The sequence below is a fragment of the Amia ocellicauda genome, chromosome 14 (assembly GCF_036373705.1).
Source record: "Amia ocellicauda isolate fAmiCal2 chromosome 14, fAmiCal2.hap1, whole genome shotgun sequence".
Taxonomy (NCBI): domain Eukaryota; kingdom Metazoa; phylum Chordata; class Actinopteri; order Amiiformes; family Amiidae; genus Amia; species Amia ocellicauda.
In genome coordinates, this window is record NC_089863.1 from 1,912,444 (window position 1) to 1,928,234 (window position 15,791).

The following is a 15,791-nucleotide window of genomic DNA, read 5'->3' on the forward strand; positions in this document are numbered from 1 at the left end:
GGTGGGCATCTCGCCCCACTGCAGCACCACGTCCTTGATGATGCGCCCGTAGGTGTTGACATAGACACCCTCGTCCTCATAGCACAGCAGCATCTCCATGCCCTCGGAGCTGGGCAGGAAGACCACGGCATGGGGTGTCACCTGGCTCTGGATCTGAGGGGGAGGGCGCTGTCAGAGTCGGGTCTCAGCTGTGTGTGTGTGTGTAGCTGGACTCACATGCACAGGGATGTAGATGTCGTAGTTGTGTGTGTGTGTGTGTGTGTGTGTGTGTGTGTGTGTGTGTAGCTGGACTCACATGCACAGGGATGTAGATGTCGTAGTTGTTTCCCGAGTCGACGTCGATGGCGTGGAACCCAGCGCTAGACCCATAGATGACCTTTAACCTCTGACCCTCTTCCACCGTGAGGTCAACCAGCTGGGGTTTGTGGGGCAGGTCAGCAAAAGACTGACAGAGAGAGAGAGAGAGGGGGGGGGGGGTGAAGGTTGAGAGATGGACAGAGAGAGAGAGACGGAGAGAGATAGAAGGTGGGGTGAAGACTGAGAGACAAAGGAAGGGTAAAGAAGGCAACTAACGACAAAAAAGAAAAGAGAAAGCAAGGGAGGGATTCAGAGATTAATGAAAGTTGTCCCGGTCAGTCGTATCCCTACCTTGAAGGCCATGAATTTGTGGTAAGGCTTGGGTGCCCAGGCGTACACCTCCACCGAGTTCTTCAGCGCGATCACCAGGAACTTGATCCTCTCGTACTTCACTGGGGAGAGAGAGAGAGAGGGAGAAGAGAAAAAGAGATAAGAGGGAGGGAGGGAGAGGGAGAGAAAGAGAGAGGGGGAAGAAACAGGAAGTAAACAAGGTTTAATTTAGTGCCAAAACATCTGGTCTCTCTCCCTCTCCCTCACCAACTTTATCTCCATCTCCATCTCCATTTCGCTCTCTCTCTCCTCCACTCACCCACTTTATAATGCACACATCCCTCCATCTCGCCCACGGTGGCCCAGCCCTGCTTCTTCTCCACCTCGGGGTCGTTGTGCAGGATCTTGTTGCGCAGCCAGGACAGGTAGTACACCCGCAGCTTGTTCTTCTTCCCTGGGAGGGAAAACAGAGGGGGATGGAGGGAGGAGAGGAGAGAGGGAGTTTAGTGATTTGTTAATTAGTTCATGTTAATTGGTGTCATTGGACAGGGATAAGTCAGTGGCTGAAACGTGATTGTTTAACGATGGAATGGGTTCATGGGATAACGAGTGGCGTATTGCTTGACGAGCAACCCCTTAATTGGTTAACAAGCTGTGTTAATTGGTTAACGAGCAGGAGTACCGGAGATGGTGATGAGCAGGTTGAGCCCCTCCAGCACATCCATCTGCTGAAAGCGGCGGCTGTTGATGAGACCGTACACTTTGCCCTGACCGCTGCGGTCCAGCAGCTTCAGCCCACTCTCCGTCCCCACCAGCAGGTTCACGCCTGGGAGAGGGAGAAAGAAAGAGAAAGAGGGAGAGGGAGAAAAAGGGAGGGAGAAAGAAAGAGGGAGAGGGAGGGAGAAAAAAAAAAGAAAGAAAAAGAGGGAAAAGGAGAAATAAAGAGGGAGTGGGAGAGGGGGAGAGAGCGAGATAGAAGGAGGAGAGAAGGTGACAGGGAGAGGGAAAGGACAGAGGGAGAGAGTGTTGAACAAAAACACAGAGCCAATACAACTGTAAAAACACTCCCTCCCCCTCCGACTCCGACTCCCCTCCTCTCCTCTTCCCATCCCCCTCTCACCCCACAGCGCAGCGCACAGGATCTCGGAGTTGAACCTCTTCTTGTACTTGCGGATCTCGGGCGTGTCGCTGTGCGGCCTCGTGTTCGCCGGGTTCACGTTCACCACCGAGCCCTTGCGCACTTCCAGCTTGAGCTGCTCGAACCGGGATCCCTCGCCCCCGAACCCTGAGCGAGAGAGATTATTATATCAATCAATTAACCAATCAATTTAACAATCACGTCAATTTAAAAATGGCTTTGCTCACCCGCCACAGAGATGGAATCCCCCGGCCCGCCCGGCTGTTGGTACATCCCGAGGTTAACAAAGGTCGTGAAGGAAGCCTTGCCTGGAGCCTTGACCAATCCCCTCGACTGATACTGGAGCCAGGGAGAGGGAAGGACACACAGAGAGAGAGAGACGGGCAATTGACAATCAGCAATCAATTCAATTTCTAACATCTCTCTCTCCCACTCACTGCACTGTGGCTTTCTGGTGTGAAATAAAGACGTTAGAGAGAGAGAGAGAGAGAGATGGACAGACAGACAGGGACAGAAAAAAGAGACAGACAGACAGACACAGAAACAGAGCACACAGAAAGAGAGAGAGAGAGAGAGACAGACAGACAGGTGGGCAGCTCACGTCGTAGCTGGAGTCCTTGCCGGCGGGGGAGCCGTGGGACGGGGGGTCGGTGGGGGAGTGCGATGGCTGCACGACGTCCGGCAGGTTTGTGTAGCCGTTGTGATTGCGCTTCTCCTCGGAGGTCTGCAGCAGCAACGACAACAATGAAACCATCGATACACAGCCAGTACACAACACCACTGCACTGCACAGCTCTGTACCCGCTCCAGGCAGCTCAGAGTCACGGTCTCCTGACACTATCGGTCCGGGTGGGGGGGATGGGTCTGCTGGGGGTCACCTGGGGGTCATTCTAAAGTCAAGGCTTGGTTGAGGGTCACCTGGGGGTCAGGCTAGGGTCACCTTTGGGTCAGCTGAAGGTCAAGGAGAGGTCAACCAGAGGTCAGTCGGGGGGTCACTCACCCTCTGCACCACCATGGTCTGGTCCCCATAGCTGCCGGTCGTGGTGTCGACGCCCGACTCCTCCCCTTCCTCGTCGTGGACGACCATGGTGTTCACCGAGTCGGAGTCTGGATCCCTCACTCTGAGAGGGGGAGGGGGCGGGAGAGAGAGATACGCGTCAGTCAGAGAGGCGTACGGCACTACAGGGGAAAACACACTTACCGCTTCCTCTCCCTCCTCCTCCCTCACCGGTCTGTGGGGCTATCATCTTCCTCCTCCCTCCCTCCACTGTCGCTCTCCTCGCTACTCTCGCTCTCCTCGCTGGAGGAGGAGTAGTCCAGGGCCTTGGCGGGGGGCCGGGGGGCTTCCTCGCCCCGGTCTCGGTCCCGGGAAAACAGCCCGTGGTCCTGTGAGAGGGGGAGGGAGAAAGAGTTAGGAATACGACAGTGCCAAACAGACACACAGACTGATGGACAGACAGGCAGTGACCAACAGGGACAAATGGACAGGCAGAGACAGAGAGAGGGAGAGATTGTCTTAAGTTTGACCTGAGAGACGGGCCGTGCTCGGGAGCGTGTGCTGAACAGACTGAGGCAGGCAATGACTCTTGACACACCGACACATGCACACGCACACGCTCGCTCACTCTCTCACAGTCACACAACGGTCTCACACCGATGCCCTCAGCTCCGATACTGACCTCTCCTATCGCACGCTTATAGCTCTGAGCAGCACAGTGGAGCGAGGGAGGGAGAGCAGAGAAGAGGTGGGTAGAAGAAGGGCAGGCGAGAGAACGGAGGAAGGAGAGAGAAAGAGGGGGGGAGGAAGAGAGAGGAGAGTTAGTGCAGGTGTTAAACCAAGTGGGGTGAGGAGGAGAAACGGAGAGAAAGAGTGTGTGTGTGTCCGTGAGTGTCAGTGTGTGTCAGAGTGTGAAAGAATGAGTGTCAGTGTGAGAGAGTGTGTTGTAGCGAGTGTGTGTCAGTGTGTGAGTGTCAGTGCGTGTGTGAGTGAGTGTGTCGTAGTGCATGAATGTGTGTGTCAGTGAGTCGTAGTGCACAAGTGTGTCAGTGAGTGTGTGTGAGTAATAGTCACCAACTGTAAATAGTCACACACATTTACAATTAAGTCACATCGATCGATCGAGAGAGAGGGATAGAGAGACAGAGAAAGAGAGAGAGAGAGCAGAGCATAAATAAAAAGTATCTGACAAACAAACAGACAGTTAGACAGGAAGTCAGGTGCATTCTGGGAAGAGATTCCAGTCAACGGCTCAGGGTGGGGGGTCTCACCGCGGGGCGGCTGGGCCGGGATGCCGTGCGAGATTCCCCCGCCTTTTGACGTCCCTCCCCAGGCAGGAGGGGCGAGCTGTCGATCTTCGAAGAGGCTAGAAGACGAGAGAGAGAGTCAGTACGCGTCTGCATGAACGAGTGAGCATGAGCATCTGCGTGCGTCTGCACCAGCGCTCACCGATGATGCGGTGTCTCTCCAGGGAGCCGGTCTGCGGCAGGTTAGACACCGAGCTCAGACTGTCCCCTCTGTCCCATCCCTCGTTCCTGCGCAGGTCCGGGTTACTGAGGGTGGGAGGGAGAGGAGAGAGAGAGAGAGACACAGAAGACAGACAGTCAGAGAGACAGACCGCCAGACCCCTGTTCTCCAAAACACGGCCCCCCTCTCCTGACCCCCGACCCCTGACCCCCGACCTCACCTGGCGCGGACAGGGTGGCGGATGCCGGACGACAGGTTGGTGTTCAGGGCTGCGGCGATGGAGGTCGTCCGCTGGGGTACCTGGAGAGAGAGAAAGAGAGATGAGGGAGGAGACACACACAGAGAGAGAGGGAAGAGCGAGAGGGGAGGGAAGAGTGGAGGGAAAAGTGAGAGAAATGGGGAAGAGAGAGAGAGAGATGGGGAGTGGTCAATACAGAGAGACAGACAGCAAGACAGACACAGTTAACACAGAGAGGTGTGTTAGTACAGAGTTGTGTGTGTGTTTGTACATATGGAACGATTTGACAGCCATCACTACTGCTTTGGCGACACTGAGTGGTCCTGCCAATAAAGCACTTTGAATTGGAATTGGAGTCTGACAGCGTCGTACTGACACACGCACACGCACACACACACGCACCCCGATTTACCAAGCACTCGACTGACACACCTTGGGGGGCTGCTCCACCTCCGGCATGCGGATCCAGGGGCCCCGGTCGTCCCTGCCGGGGCGGGGCTGAGGGGCGGGGCTCTCGGAGGTGGGGTCGGAGTTCTGGCGGACCAGCTCCCTGCCGGGGAGGGCACGGGGGGCGGGACCGGGGGAGGGGCCTGGGGAGGGGTCCTGCGTGGGGAAGGCGGACATGGTCTTAGTGGGCTGGTCGCACAGGGACTGAGAGCGTGGCACAGGGGCGGCGTAGGGCTTCAGGGGGACCAGGTGAGCCATCTGGAACTGAGCAGGGCGGGGAGAGGGAGGGAAGAGGAAAAGGACAGGGGGAAGAAGAGAGAGAGAGGGAGGAAGAGGGGTTAATCAGGAAACAGCAGACAACAGTACATCAATGCTGTACTGAGTCAGAGAGACAGACAGTGAGAGAGAGGGAGGGGTTAATGTAAAGGGGCAGAGAGACAGATTGCTTGAGGGGGAGGGGGCTGTATCTGAGAGACATACAGGTTAATGTGGTGAGACATGCAGGTAATCAGACATACGCACACACGCCGATAGGCAAACTGTCAGGTACACAGTGAGACAGTCAGAGACTCAGAGGTCAGTCGGTCAGTGGATTGGTCAGACGGACAGACAGACAGCCCTACCTTGCTCTGGCCGCCCTGCGGTTCGACGGGCCGCTGCATGGGTGGAGTCTGCGCGGCCTGCGAGGTGCCCGATTGGCTGATGGAGTCGGAGCGCGACTGGAGGGACGGGTCCGACACGGTGGTGCCCATCTTGGGTGAACTCTGCCGGTTCAGCTTAGAGCGCTCCTCCACCTGGGAGAGAGGGAGGAGAAGGAGAGGAAGAAGGAGGAAGAGAGGGGATAGAGAGGAAGAGATGGGAAAGAGGGAGCAAGAGGAAGAGAGAGGAAAGAGGGAGAGAGGAAAACAAGGGGAACAGTGTTACACAGGTACCTCTCGGGCCCAGACCACAGAAGGTTAGGGGTTGGGGGTCAAGGATTGGAGGACGGGCGGCACCGGTACCTCTCGGGCCCAGGCGGGCTTGTTGTTGGGCTCCAGGCCCTTGCTGTAGTGGTAGAGCTGTGGCTTCTTGTCCAGCTGCTGCTGCTGCTGCTGCTGTTGCTGCTGCTGCTGTTGCTGCTGCTGCTGCTGTTGCTGCAGGGAGACCAGGTAGGCGTGTTCCTGCTGGAGCTGCCTCTGCAGACGCTCTGACTGGCGCTGCTCCTCCAGCTGCTTGCGCTTGTACTCCTGCCAGGGGGAGAGATAGTCACTACAGCACAGAGCACACACACACACACACCACAGAGCACCGTCACTACAGAACAGCACAAACACACACAGCACCGTAACTACAGCACAAACACAGCACGGAACACTGTCACTACAGCACAGCACAGCACACACACACACACACACACACACACACACACACACAGCATAGAGCACAGTCACTACAGCATGGCACAAACACAGCACAGAGCACCGTCACTACAGCATAACAGAAACACACACACACAGCACCGTAACTACAGCACAAACACAGCACAGAGCACCGTCACTACAGCACAGCACACACACACACACACACACAGCACAGAGCACCGTCACTACAGCACAGCACACACACACACACACACAGCACAGAGCACCGTCACTACAGCATAACAGAAACACACACACACAGCACCGTAACTACAGCACAAACACAGCACAGAGCACCGTCACTACAGCACAGCACACACACACACACAGCACAGAGCACCGTCACTACAGCATAACAGAAACACACACACACAGCACTGTAACTACAGCACAAACACAGCACAGAGCACCGTCACTACAGCACAGCACACACACACACACACACAGCACAGAGCACCGTCACTACAGCATAACAAACACACACACACAGCACCGTAACTACAGCACAAACACAGCACAGAGCACCGTCACTACAGCACAGCACACACACACACACACACAGCACAGAGCACCATCATTACAGCACAGCACACACACACACACACACACACACACACACACACACACACACATACAGCATAGAGCACCGTCACTACAGCACAGCACAAACACACACACAGCACCGTAACTACAGCACACACATACACAGCACAGAGCGCTGTCACTACAGCACAGCACAGACACACACACACACACACAGCACCGTTACTACAGCACAAACACAGCACACACACACAGCATAGAGCACAGTCACTACAGCACGGCACAAACACAGCACAGAGCACCGTGGCTACAGCACAACACACAGCACAGAGCACCCTCACTACAGCACAGCACACACACAGCAGGCACAACAGCACAGCACACACAAGCACCAGTGCAACACAACACTGGCAACCCAGGATTCACATACACACAGCCCCCCCACCCTATACAACAACAATAAGCCCCCCGGCCTGCACAGTGGCCTGGGGCAGGGGGGTAAACAGACTGTGCATGCGGGCCTGGGGGAGGGTTACCATGAGCAGAGCCTGTTCCTGCAGCAGCTGCTGCTGGAGGATTTCTAACTGGCGCTGCTCCTCCTCCAGCTTGTGCCTTATGAACTCCTAGAGAACGAGAGAGGGAGGAGGAAGAGAGAGGGCGAAGAGGGGAGAGAAAAAAAGGGGTAGAGGGAGAGAGAGAACAGGAGTAGGAAAGAAGGGGAGGGGAGAGAGGAAGAAAGAGGGAGAGGAGGAAAGAGGGAGAGAAGGGGAGCAGGAAAGAAGGGGAGGGAAGAGAGAAGGGGAGGAAGAGAGGGACTAGGAAAGAAGGGGAGAGGAAGAAAGAGGGAAGGAAAGAGAAGGGGAGGAAGAGAGGGGGAGTAGGAAAGAAGGGGAGAGAAGAGGAGGAAAGGAGGGGAGAAAAGTGATGAAGGAAGCAGAGATTTCGGAGCAGCAACGCTGAAATTGATCGTTACCACGGCGACGCAACGCGTGTATGAAACGGTGTGTTGCTAGGGCTGCCGTTACCATGGTTACCCTTTCTACGACAGACGGAAGTAGAATGTCACCGTGGCAACACCGGAGGCCCTACGGCCGGGAGAGCGGGCTGCGTCCTGATTGGCTCCCCAGCAGCGCACGGCCGAGCTGTGATTGGCCGTCTGCCCCCGTGACTCCACACTGCAGTGTGATTGGCTGAGGAGTCACAGAGGGCCCCACGATCGGCCGCCCTGTACCACCAAGGGCCCCGCGATTGGCCGATGGAGGCCCGCGCTGCCCTGCGATTGGACGCCGGTGTCCCAGCATGCCGTGTGGTGGGCTACCTGCTCTCTCTCAGCCAGCCGGCGGTCCTCCTCACGCCGCAGCTCCTCCAGCCGCCGGTGCGGACCCTTATCCTGCTGCTTGCCCATCTCCCGCTCCTGGCGCTGTTGCTGAGAGAGAGAGAGAGAGAGAGAGAGAGACAGGTCACTCCCTTTGCTCATCTGGATAGTAGTGCAGGTGTGCAGCAGCAGTAGTAGAGCCAGGTACCTCCTCCAGGCGGCGCCGCTGCTCCTTCTGCTCCTCGATGCGCTTCTGCCGGTCATGCAGCAGCTGCCTCTTGTGCTCCTCCGGGTCGCGGCGCTGGGCGGCCAGCTGGGCCTGCTGTCTCCGCAGCGCCTCCGAGCGCTCCTTGTTCTCCTGCTGCAGCCGCAGGAAGTCTCTCCGCAGCGTGGACTCGCCCGGCACGTTCAGGATGGAGCTGGGGGGTGAGGAGGGGACGGGGACAGGGTTAATACAGATGCACCGAGGGAATTAGAGGCGCGCCGTGTTACAGCTACACTGGGAGAGACGGAGGGGGGGTTACCTGGACTCGCGTTCGTCTCCGCGGTTCTCGTCCTCCTCCTCACTGCCACTGTACTCGTACTCTGTCTCTTCTGAAAGAGGGGGAGAGAGATGGGTCAGCAACACAGACAGTTATAGACAGACTGATTGATATGCCGAAGACAGACACAAACAGAGAGAGAGCGAGAGACACAGAGAGACAGAGGGAGAGACAGACACACAGAGAGTGAGCGACGCACCGAGAGACACAGACACACAGAGACAGAGACAGACTCTCACTCCCATCCCCTCCCCGGCGTCTCACCCTTCTCCCCACGCTTCTTGCGTGTGCGGTCGATGTGGTCCTTCAGCTGGATGCGCACCTGCCGCTCGGTGGGCTGGTCCCGGATGAAGGCGTGCTTCAGCAGCTGCTCGGTGGATGGCCGGCTGGTGTAGGTCTTGATCAGGCAGCTCTCGATGAAGTCCAGGAACTTCTTGGACCTGGGACCGAGGAGGGGGAGGGTGCAATTCTTTAGCAGAGAGAGAGAGAAACAGACACAGAGAGACACACAGCAAGACACAGAGACAGAGAGAGACACACAGAGACACTTCTCACCATTTCTTGGACTTCAGCTTGGGAGGAGGGTTGCGCGGGATCAGGAACAGAGCTCTCATGGGGTGCATGTCACACAGCGCTGGGGAGGATGAGGGACAGGGAGGGGTTAATATGGGAACTGGACACTGCGGATGGACAGACAGAGAGAGAGACAGACACACTTACGTGGCGCTCCCTCAGCCATCTCTATGGCAGTGATCCCCAGAGACCAGATATCACTCTGCAGAGAGAGAGAGAGAGAGAGAAAGGGGTTAATACTGGACACAGCAGAGGGGGGGTAATTCTGGATGCAGCAGAGAGAGGGGGAGTTAAAACTGGACAGCAGAGAGAGACAGACAGACAGACACACACACAGGGATGCACACCCCCCCGTACCCTGTAGTCGTAGGTGGAGTCGGGGTTCTCATCGCAGGCGATGACCTCGGGGGCCATCCAGTATGGCGTCCCAATGAAGGTGTTCCTGCGGCCGACCGTGCGGTCCAGCTGGGCACTCACCCCGAAATCCACTGGGAGAGGGAGCACAAGCTGTGAGTGTGTTTGTGTGTGTGCACGTGTGTGTGTTTGTGTGCGTGTGTGTATCTGTCCGAGAATGTGTGTGACAGTGTGAGTGTGTACGTGTCAGTGTGTGTGTGTGTGTGTGTGTGTGTGTGTGTGTGTGTATGTGATGGTGTGTATCTGTGTGAGAATGTGTGTGACAGCGTGAGTGTGTACGTGTCAGTGTGTGTGTGTGTGTGTGTGTGTGTGTGTATGTGATGGTGTGTATCTGTGTGAGAATGTGTGTGACAGTGTGAGTGTGTACGTGTCAGTGTGTGTGTGTGCGTGTGTGTGTGTGTGTGTGTGTGTGTGTATGTGATGGTGTGTATCTGTGTGAGAATGTGTGTGACAGCGTGAGTGTGCGAGTCTCAGGTCGTACCCAGTTTGACCTCGGCGTTCTCGGTCAGCAGGACGTTCTGACCCTTGATGTCACGGTGGATCACCTTGTGACCATGGAGGTGAGACAGACCCTGAGAGAGAGAGGCAGGTCGTTTTAACAGTGAGATACAGAGACATACACATACACACACACAAGCAGACAAACCGACAGACACAGACACACACACTGTCACACACAGACAAACGCACTCTCAATATCTCTCGGCAGATGTAGGCGATCCAGTCCTCCTTCAGAGAGTTGCCCTTGGTGTTCTTCACCAGGTCAGTGACCGACCCGGCGCCGCAGAACTCCATCACCAGCTGAGAGAGAGAGAGAGGGGAAGTGGGGGGTTAATACTGACCCAGAGAGAGAGAGAGAGAGGGAGAAATACTGCTCACTGTTCAGTGAAATGGAAATACGATGCCGTCCTGTCCATGATTGGGGTTGTATATAAGAACAGAAGACAGTGTCCAATCGAGAGAAGGCCATTCACCCCATCATGCTCGTTTGGTGTCCATTAATAACTAAGTGATCAAGGATCCTATCCAGTCTGTTTTTGAATGTCCCCAAATTGTCTCTTCAGCCACATCGCTGGGGAGTTTGTTCAGATTGTGACGCCTCTCTGTGTGAAGAAGTGTCTCCTGTTTTCTGTCTTGAATGCCTTGAAGCCCAATTTCCATTTGTGTCCCCGGGTGCGTGTGTCCCTGCTGATCTGGAAAAGCTCCTCTGGTTTGATGTGGTCGATGTCTTTCATGATGTTGAAGACTTGGATTAAGTCCCCACTTAGTCTCCTCTGTTCCAGGGTGAAAAGGTTCAAGTCCTCAGTCTCTCAGTAGGACTTTCCCTTCAGACCTGGAATAAGTCTGGTTGCTCTCCTCTGAACTGCCTCTAGAGCAGCGATATCTTTCTTGAAGTGTGGAGCCCAGAACTGTCCACAGTATCCATATGAGCTCTAACTAGTGCATTGTACAGTCTGAACATCACTGCCCTTGTTCTCAATTCTACACTTTTGACAATATACCCTAACAGGTAAAAGGTGTGTTGATTATGTGTCGCTGTATTTAGTAGTAGTTCCTTTGACTGAATTCATTGTTGGGATCTTGTTGTTTATAGATGCACAATATCATGGTGTCTGTGAGGATACAGGTTATTATGTGTTCTGTTTCCTCCACTTGGTCACGCTCATAAAGCAGGGGTTCGAATCGAGCTCTCAATTAGTTAATTGAACCCTTAATTGAACTAATAAGTTCCTAAATCAGAGCCTTTTAATGGTTGTAAGGAGTAGGAGTTTAAGTGAAGTATAAATCGTATAAGGAATTTATTAAAGAACCAACTCTTATTACACAATTTAAAAAGTCTAATCTAAGCAGATTGTTACTTCAATTAAACGGTCCAATTAAGTAATTGAGAGCCCAGTTGGATCACAAACCAGCAGGGTAGGGGCCCCTCCTGGACCAGGGCTGAGTACCAACTATGAATTTAATTTAATTTAGTCATGAGGGGTTGACACCGGCCGTCAGAGAGGGAGGGGGAGGGAGCCGGACAGGGCCGGACAGACGGACGCACCCAGAGCTGGTCATCGTGTCCGGGGGGCGACTTCTTGATGAAGGCGCCATAGTAGGTGGCGATGTTGCGGTGGTGGCTGTACTTCTTCAGCATGTTGATCTCCTGCTTGATCTCCTCCTCCTCTTCCTCCGTCACATCCATCAGCTTGATGGCCGCCAGCTGGCCGGTCTTCACGTGGCGGCCCTGGGGGAGGAGGGATGGAGGTTAATACAGACATTACGGACACCACAGTACATGGACACTGCACGGAGAGAGAGAGAGAAAGGGATGCGTTTTGTGTTTTGTTGGAATGTCTCGGCCTGCAGTGTCAGCCTATCCCCACCAGGTGGAGCAGAGGAGGCTGCGTCTCCGGTGAGTCACTGGGATCTCAAATGTAAACAAACCTCTCCTCCTCTCTATCGCTCTCCTTCCTCCTCCTTCTCTCCCCATTCTCTCCTTGTCCTTCACCCCTCTCTCTCCTCTTCCATAGCCCCCTCCCCCTCCCCCTCCCCCTCCCTCTCCCTCTCTCTCTCTCTCTCTCTCTCAGATTAGTTCAACTCCACCTGTTAACACAGCAGGGAGAGTCAGGTGAGGAGAGAGAGAGAGAGAGAGAGAGAGAGAGAGAAAGAGAGAGAGAGAGAAAATCACTGAGACCTGCTGCATACGCCATCTTTCTTTGTTTCCAGTATTTCTGTGGCTGGAGTATGTGATGTCAGCTTTGGCAACACCAGAACGGCATGCCAATCTAGCTCAACTGAATTTGAACTGAATTTAGAGAGGGAGAGAGAGAGCTATAGGCAGAGGGGTAGTCAGTCAGTCAGGCAGGCAGTCACTGTGTCAGTGTGTTAGTCAGTTAGGCAGTCAGCGTGTCAGGCAGTGTGTCAGTCAGGCAGTCAGTCAATCAGTCAGGCAGTCACTGTGTCAGTCAGTCATGCCTAGTTTACACTACACAATTGTGGCCCTTCCGACAAATCTAAATTGATCGTCACAAGCAGCCTGGTCAGGGCACGTCCGATGGTCGTGTAGTAAGATGCTCGCTCTCCCTCCGATCTGATCGTAAGCTGGTCGGAGCCCCTACGGTTTTATTAAACATGTTTAATATTTACGACTCGATTGTGGAGGGTGACGAGATCAGTGTCACAGAGAGACCGGCAGCAGCCAATGAGAGTTAAGCTGATCGAGGAGAAAGAAGAAAGGGGAACTGCGAACACCTGTAAATGTCCATGTCCATGTTCGTTTACCTTTTCTCTGGATGGATCACGTGCGTTTCCTTAAGCCGTGGGGAGTTTAGAGGCTGCGTCAGAGATCCCCACGACACAGGGTTTCAGATCAGTCAGACAGTGTGTCAGTCAGTGTGTCAGTCAGTCAGTGTGTCTCTCACCTTGTACACTTGTCCATAGGTGCCATTTCCCACCACCTCCACTAGCTCGAAGATCCCAGCCGGGTCCTGCAAGAGACAGACAGACATCAGAGCCGGACAGAGACACGGCTACACACGCGCACGGTCGAACACGAAGACAACACCCCCGTGAGGGAAACAAGAGTCGCATTTCCCGCGCGACGCACTCGGTCCCCTTGGGGGTGGATGTTTCACGAGGGACAAACTGCGGCAGGAGTAGACCACTCGAGTCAAGGTGCACCCTGGGTAATCTGGCCCTGTAAATCAGCCTGGTCGCGGTCAGGGAGTCCACTCTTAATGTGTAGGCAATTGACTAACTTGCATTAGACTAGTCTGACTGTCAAATTAAGACCAGTCTAATGGTTCAGACTAGTCTAATATAGTTTTATGCAACCGGCCCCATATCCTCTCATCTCTCACTTGCAGGAAAATGTATCTTCCTGACACACACAGACACACACAGAGAGGTGCACAGACACACGCGCAACCATACGCAGAGCCACACAGAGACACACGCACGTACAAAGACACACACAGAGAGGGGCTGAGGATTTCAGGGTGACTGTGTGTGTGTGTGTGTGCGAGAGAGAGTGTGCGAGAGGAGGGGACTGGGAAAATAAAAACAGGAATTGCGCCAAACTAAATCTTCCTAATGAATTGGGTTATCGAGTTTGAGCTCCCGGAGAAACAATAGGAGAGAGAGAGAAAGAGGGAGGGAGAGAGAGAGGGAGAGTGCATGTTTCAGACAAGGAGAGAGTCACAAAGAGAGGGAGAGAGAGAGGGAGAGTAGGAGGCAGTTACAGCACAGACTTTGGCACCGAGAGAAGCACTGACTGTTCTCTCTCTATTTTTGAATCTCTCTCTCTCTCTCGCTCTCCCCTCCCCTCCTAGGGACAGTGTCAGCTCTGTGTGTGTGTGTGTGTGTGTGTGACTGTGTGTGTGTGTGTATGTGACGTGTCTGTGATGTGTGTGATCCCGACTCTCTCTCTAATGTACAGTGCATCTCTCTCTCCATCTCTCTCTCTCTATCTTGTGGGTTGGGTGGGAATTGAGTAATACCCATTGAGCAGCACACTCCTCTTCTTTCCTTTGATCTGCTCTCTCTTTCTTACAATCTTTCCCATCCTTTCTACACCCTCCCCCCACTAAAAGGTTGAGGCCAGGTGATGGGAGAGAGGGAGAGGATAAGGGAGAGAGAGAGCCTCACACTTGTTTTTAGAGATTTCCCTCGCTCCTCTGTTCTCTCACGCAGAAAGGAAAATTAAAGTATCACGGGGATCAAGACACACAAAAGAAGCTTGCAAACACGCTACACAACACACTGCAGAAACACACTACACAACACGCCAACACAGGCCCACGCACGCCCCACCACTGTTCTCCCATAGAGAGACAGAACAAGAGTATCCTGTTTGACTTGGGACCTTACTCTTCGGCTCCTCCCAGCATTGATAAGAGATAAGGGCAGGGGGAGGGGTGGGGTGCCAGACCGAGCCCAGCCGAGACACACCTCACCTGGGGAGAGGCAGGACTCCTGCCCCAGGCTTCATCTCAGGCCTGGCTTAGTATCTGGGAGCTTAATTTTTAACTTCCTGGTCACAGATTACTGTCCACACACACACACACACACACACACACACTGATACACTCTCTCTCTCTCTCTCTCTCTCTCTCTCACACAGACACACACACCATTATAAAATCCTGCATATCTCCCCGGCCCCCTGTGTTCACATCATTACTCACTGTCAGTGAACTGGACTGTCTTCTGTCCTGCCACCTCTCACACTGCGGAACTGTGTGTGTGTGTGTGTTACTGTGTGAGGGTGTCACAGTGTGTCAGTGTCACTGTGTGTGCTACGGTGAGTGTCAGTGTGTCACTGTGTGAGGGTGTCACTGTGTGTGCTACTGTGGGAGTGTGTCACTGTGTGAGGGTGTCACTGTGTGTGTCAGTGTCATTGTGTGTGCTACTGTGTGAGTGTGTCACTGTAAATCAGTGGGTGTTTGTATTAGACAATGAGGTACAGCTGACTCATCCCTCGCTCTCTCTCTAACGCTCTCTCTCCCTCTCAGCATCTCTCTCTCCCTGTCCCTCTCCCTCTCAACCAATCACAGGTCCACACAGAAGCTACACAACAGTACAAAGGTGAAGCAAAGTTCCACAGAAAACAGCACTGCTATTAGATTAGAGCAGCGCTGTTATTGATATTACTGGATTGGACTGAGACCCCCGTGACACATACAGGTACAATACTATGCCATATATTATATATATGCACACCTGCTCCCAATGTACAGGAAGGGCAACCAATAAAATCAACCAATCACTGTTTAGCCCCTCAACAAATTTGGAAAGACATCCAGCGATTAGAAACTGACAGAAATGCTCTCAGGCCTCCTGTATTAACAAGAGCACAGAGCGGTGCTTCGTTTATTATTATGAAATATTATTTAAATAGGATCCTCACCCCAAACACCAGGAGGGTCTCGGATGTAAATGTCCAGGGGCCCCTATCAGAATCACATGTTATAAAGGTAGATTGTTACACAACCATGCTGTGTAAATATGACAATGCTACACATTTCTACTACATTAAGGCTCAGCTTTAAAGCTCTGTAACCAAAGAGCAAAGAATAACAATAATCTGAAATAACTGCAAGGATT

The 15,791-nt window shown here is 53.7% G+C and overlaps 1 protein-coding gene across 5 annotated transcripts in view; it reads right to left on the reverse strand.

Moving 5' to 3' along the window:
• mink1 (misshapen-like kinase 1) overlaps positions 1 to 15,791 on the reverse strand; it is a 31,429-nt gene that overhangs the window by 12,394 nt on the left and 3,244 nt on the right. Inside the window, exons 2-30 of one of the 5 annotated variants that reach the window (XM_066722356.1) lie at positions 13,109 to 13,174; positions 11,749 to 11,931; positions 10,392 to 10,502; positions 10,183 to 10,273; positions 9,645 to 9,775; positions 9,435 to 9,489; positions 9,270 to 9,348; positions 8,979 to 9,154; positions 8,697 to 8,766; positions 8,381 to 8,591; positions 8,176 to 8,283; positions 7,394 to 7,480; positions 5,916 to 6,140; positions 5,538 to 5,708; positions 4,900 to 5,178; positions 4,450 to 4,529; positions 4,212 to 4,315; positions 4,034 to 4,128; positions 3,445 to 3,468; positions 2,994 to 3,151; positions 2,766 to 2,886; positions 2,367 to 2,489; positions 1,993 to 2,104; positions 1,748 to 1,912; positions 1,310 to 1,453; positions 947 to 1,081; positions 649 to 749; positions 296 to 445; positions 1 to 153 (exon numbers count right to left, since the gene is read on the reverse strand). The exon at positions 1 to 153 is cut by the window's left edge and continues 7 nt beyond it. In XM_066722356.1, the coding sequence (XP_066578453.1) occupies positions 1 to 153; positions 296 to 445; positions 649 to 749; positions 947 to 1,081; positions 1,310 to 1,453; positions 1,748 to 1,912; positions 1,993 to 2,104; positions 2,367 to 2,489; positions 2,766 to 2,886; positions 2,994 to 3,151; positions 3,445 to 3,468; positions 4,034 to 4,128; positions 4,212 to 4,315; positions 4,450 to 4,529; positions 4,900 to 5,178; positions 5,538 to 5,708; positions 5,916 to 6,140; positions 7,394 to 7,480; positions 8,176 to 8,283; positions 8,381 to 8,591; positions 8,697 to 8,766; positions 8,979 to 9,154; positions 9,270 to 9,348; positions 9,435 to 9,489; positions 9,645 to 9,775; positions 10,183 to 10,273; positions 10,392 to 10,502; positions 11,749 to 11,931; positions 13,109 to 13,174 (3,708 nt within the window). The remainder of the gene's footprint in view (positions 154 to 295; positions 446 to 648; positions 750 to 946; positions 1,082 to 1,309; positions 1,454 to 1,747; positions 1,913 to 1,992; positions 2,105 to 2,366; positions 2,490 to 2,765; positions 2,887 to 2,993; positions 3,152 to 3,444; positions 3,469 to 4,033; positions 4,129 to 4,211; positions 4,316 to 4,449; positions 4,530 to 4,899; positions 5,179 to 5,537; positions 5,709 to 5,915; positions 6,141 to 7,393; positions 7,481 to 8,175; positions 8,284 to 8,380; positions 8,592 to 8,696; positions 8,767 to 8,978; positions 9,155 to 9,269; positions 9,349 to 9,434; positions 9,490 to 9,644; positions 9,776 to 10,182; positions 10,274 to 10,391; positions 10,503 to 11,748; positions 11,932 to 13,108; positions 13,175 to 15,791) is intronic. The other 4 variants (XM_066722358.1, XM_066722357.1, XM_066722361.1 and 1 more) reach the window with 4 other exon arrangements.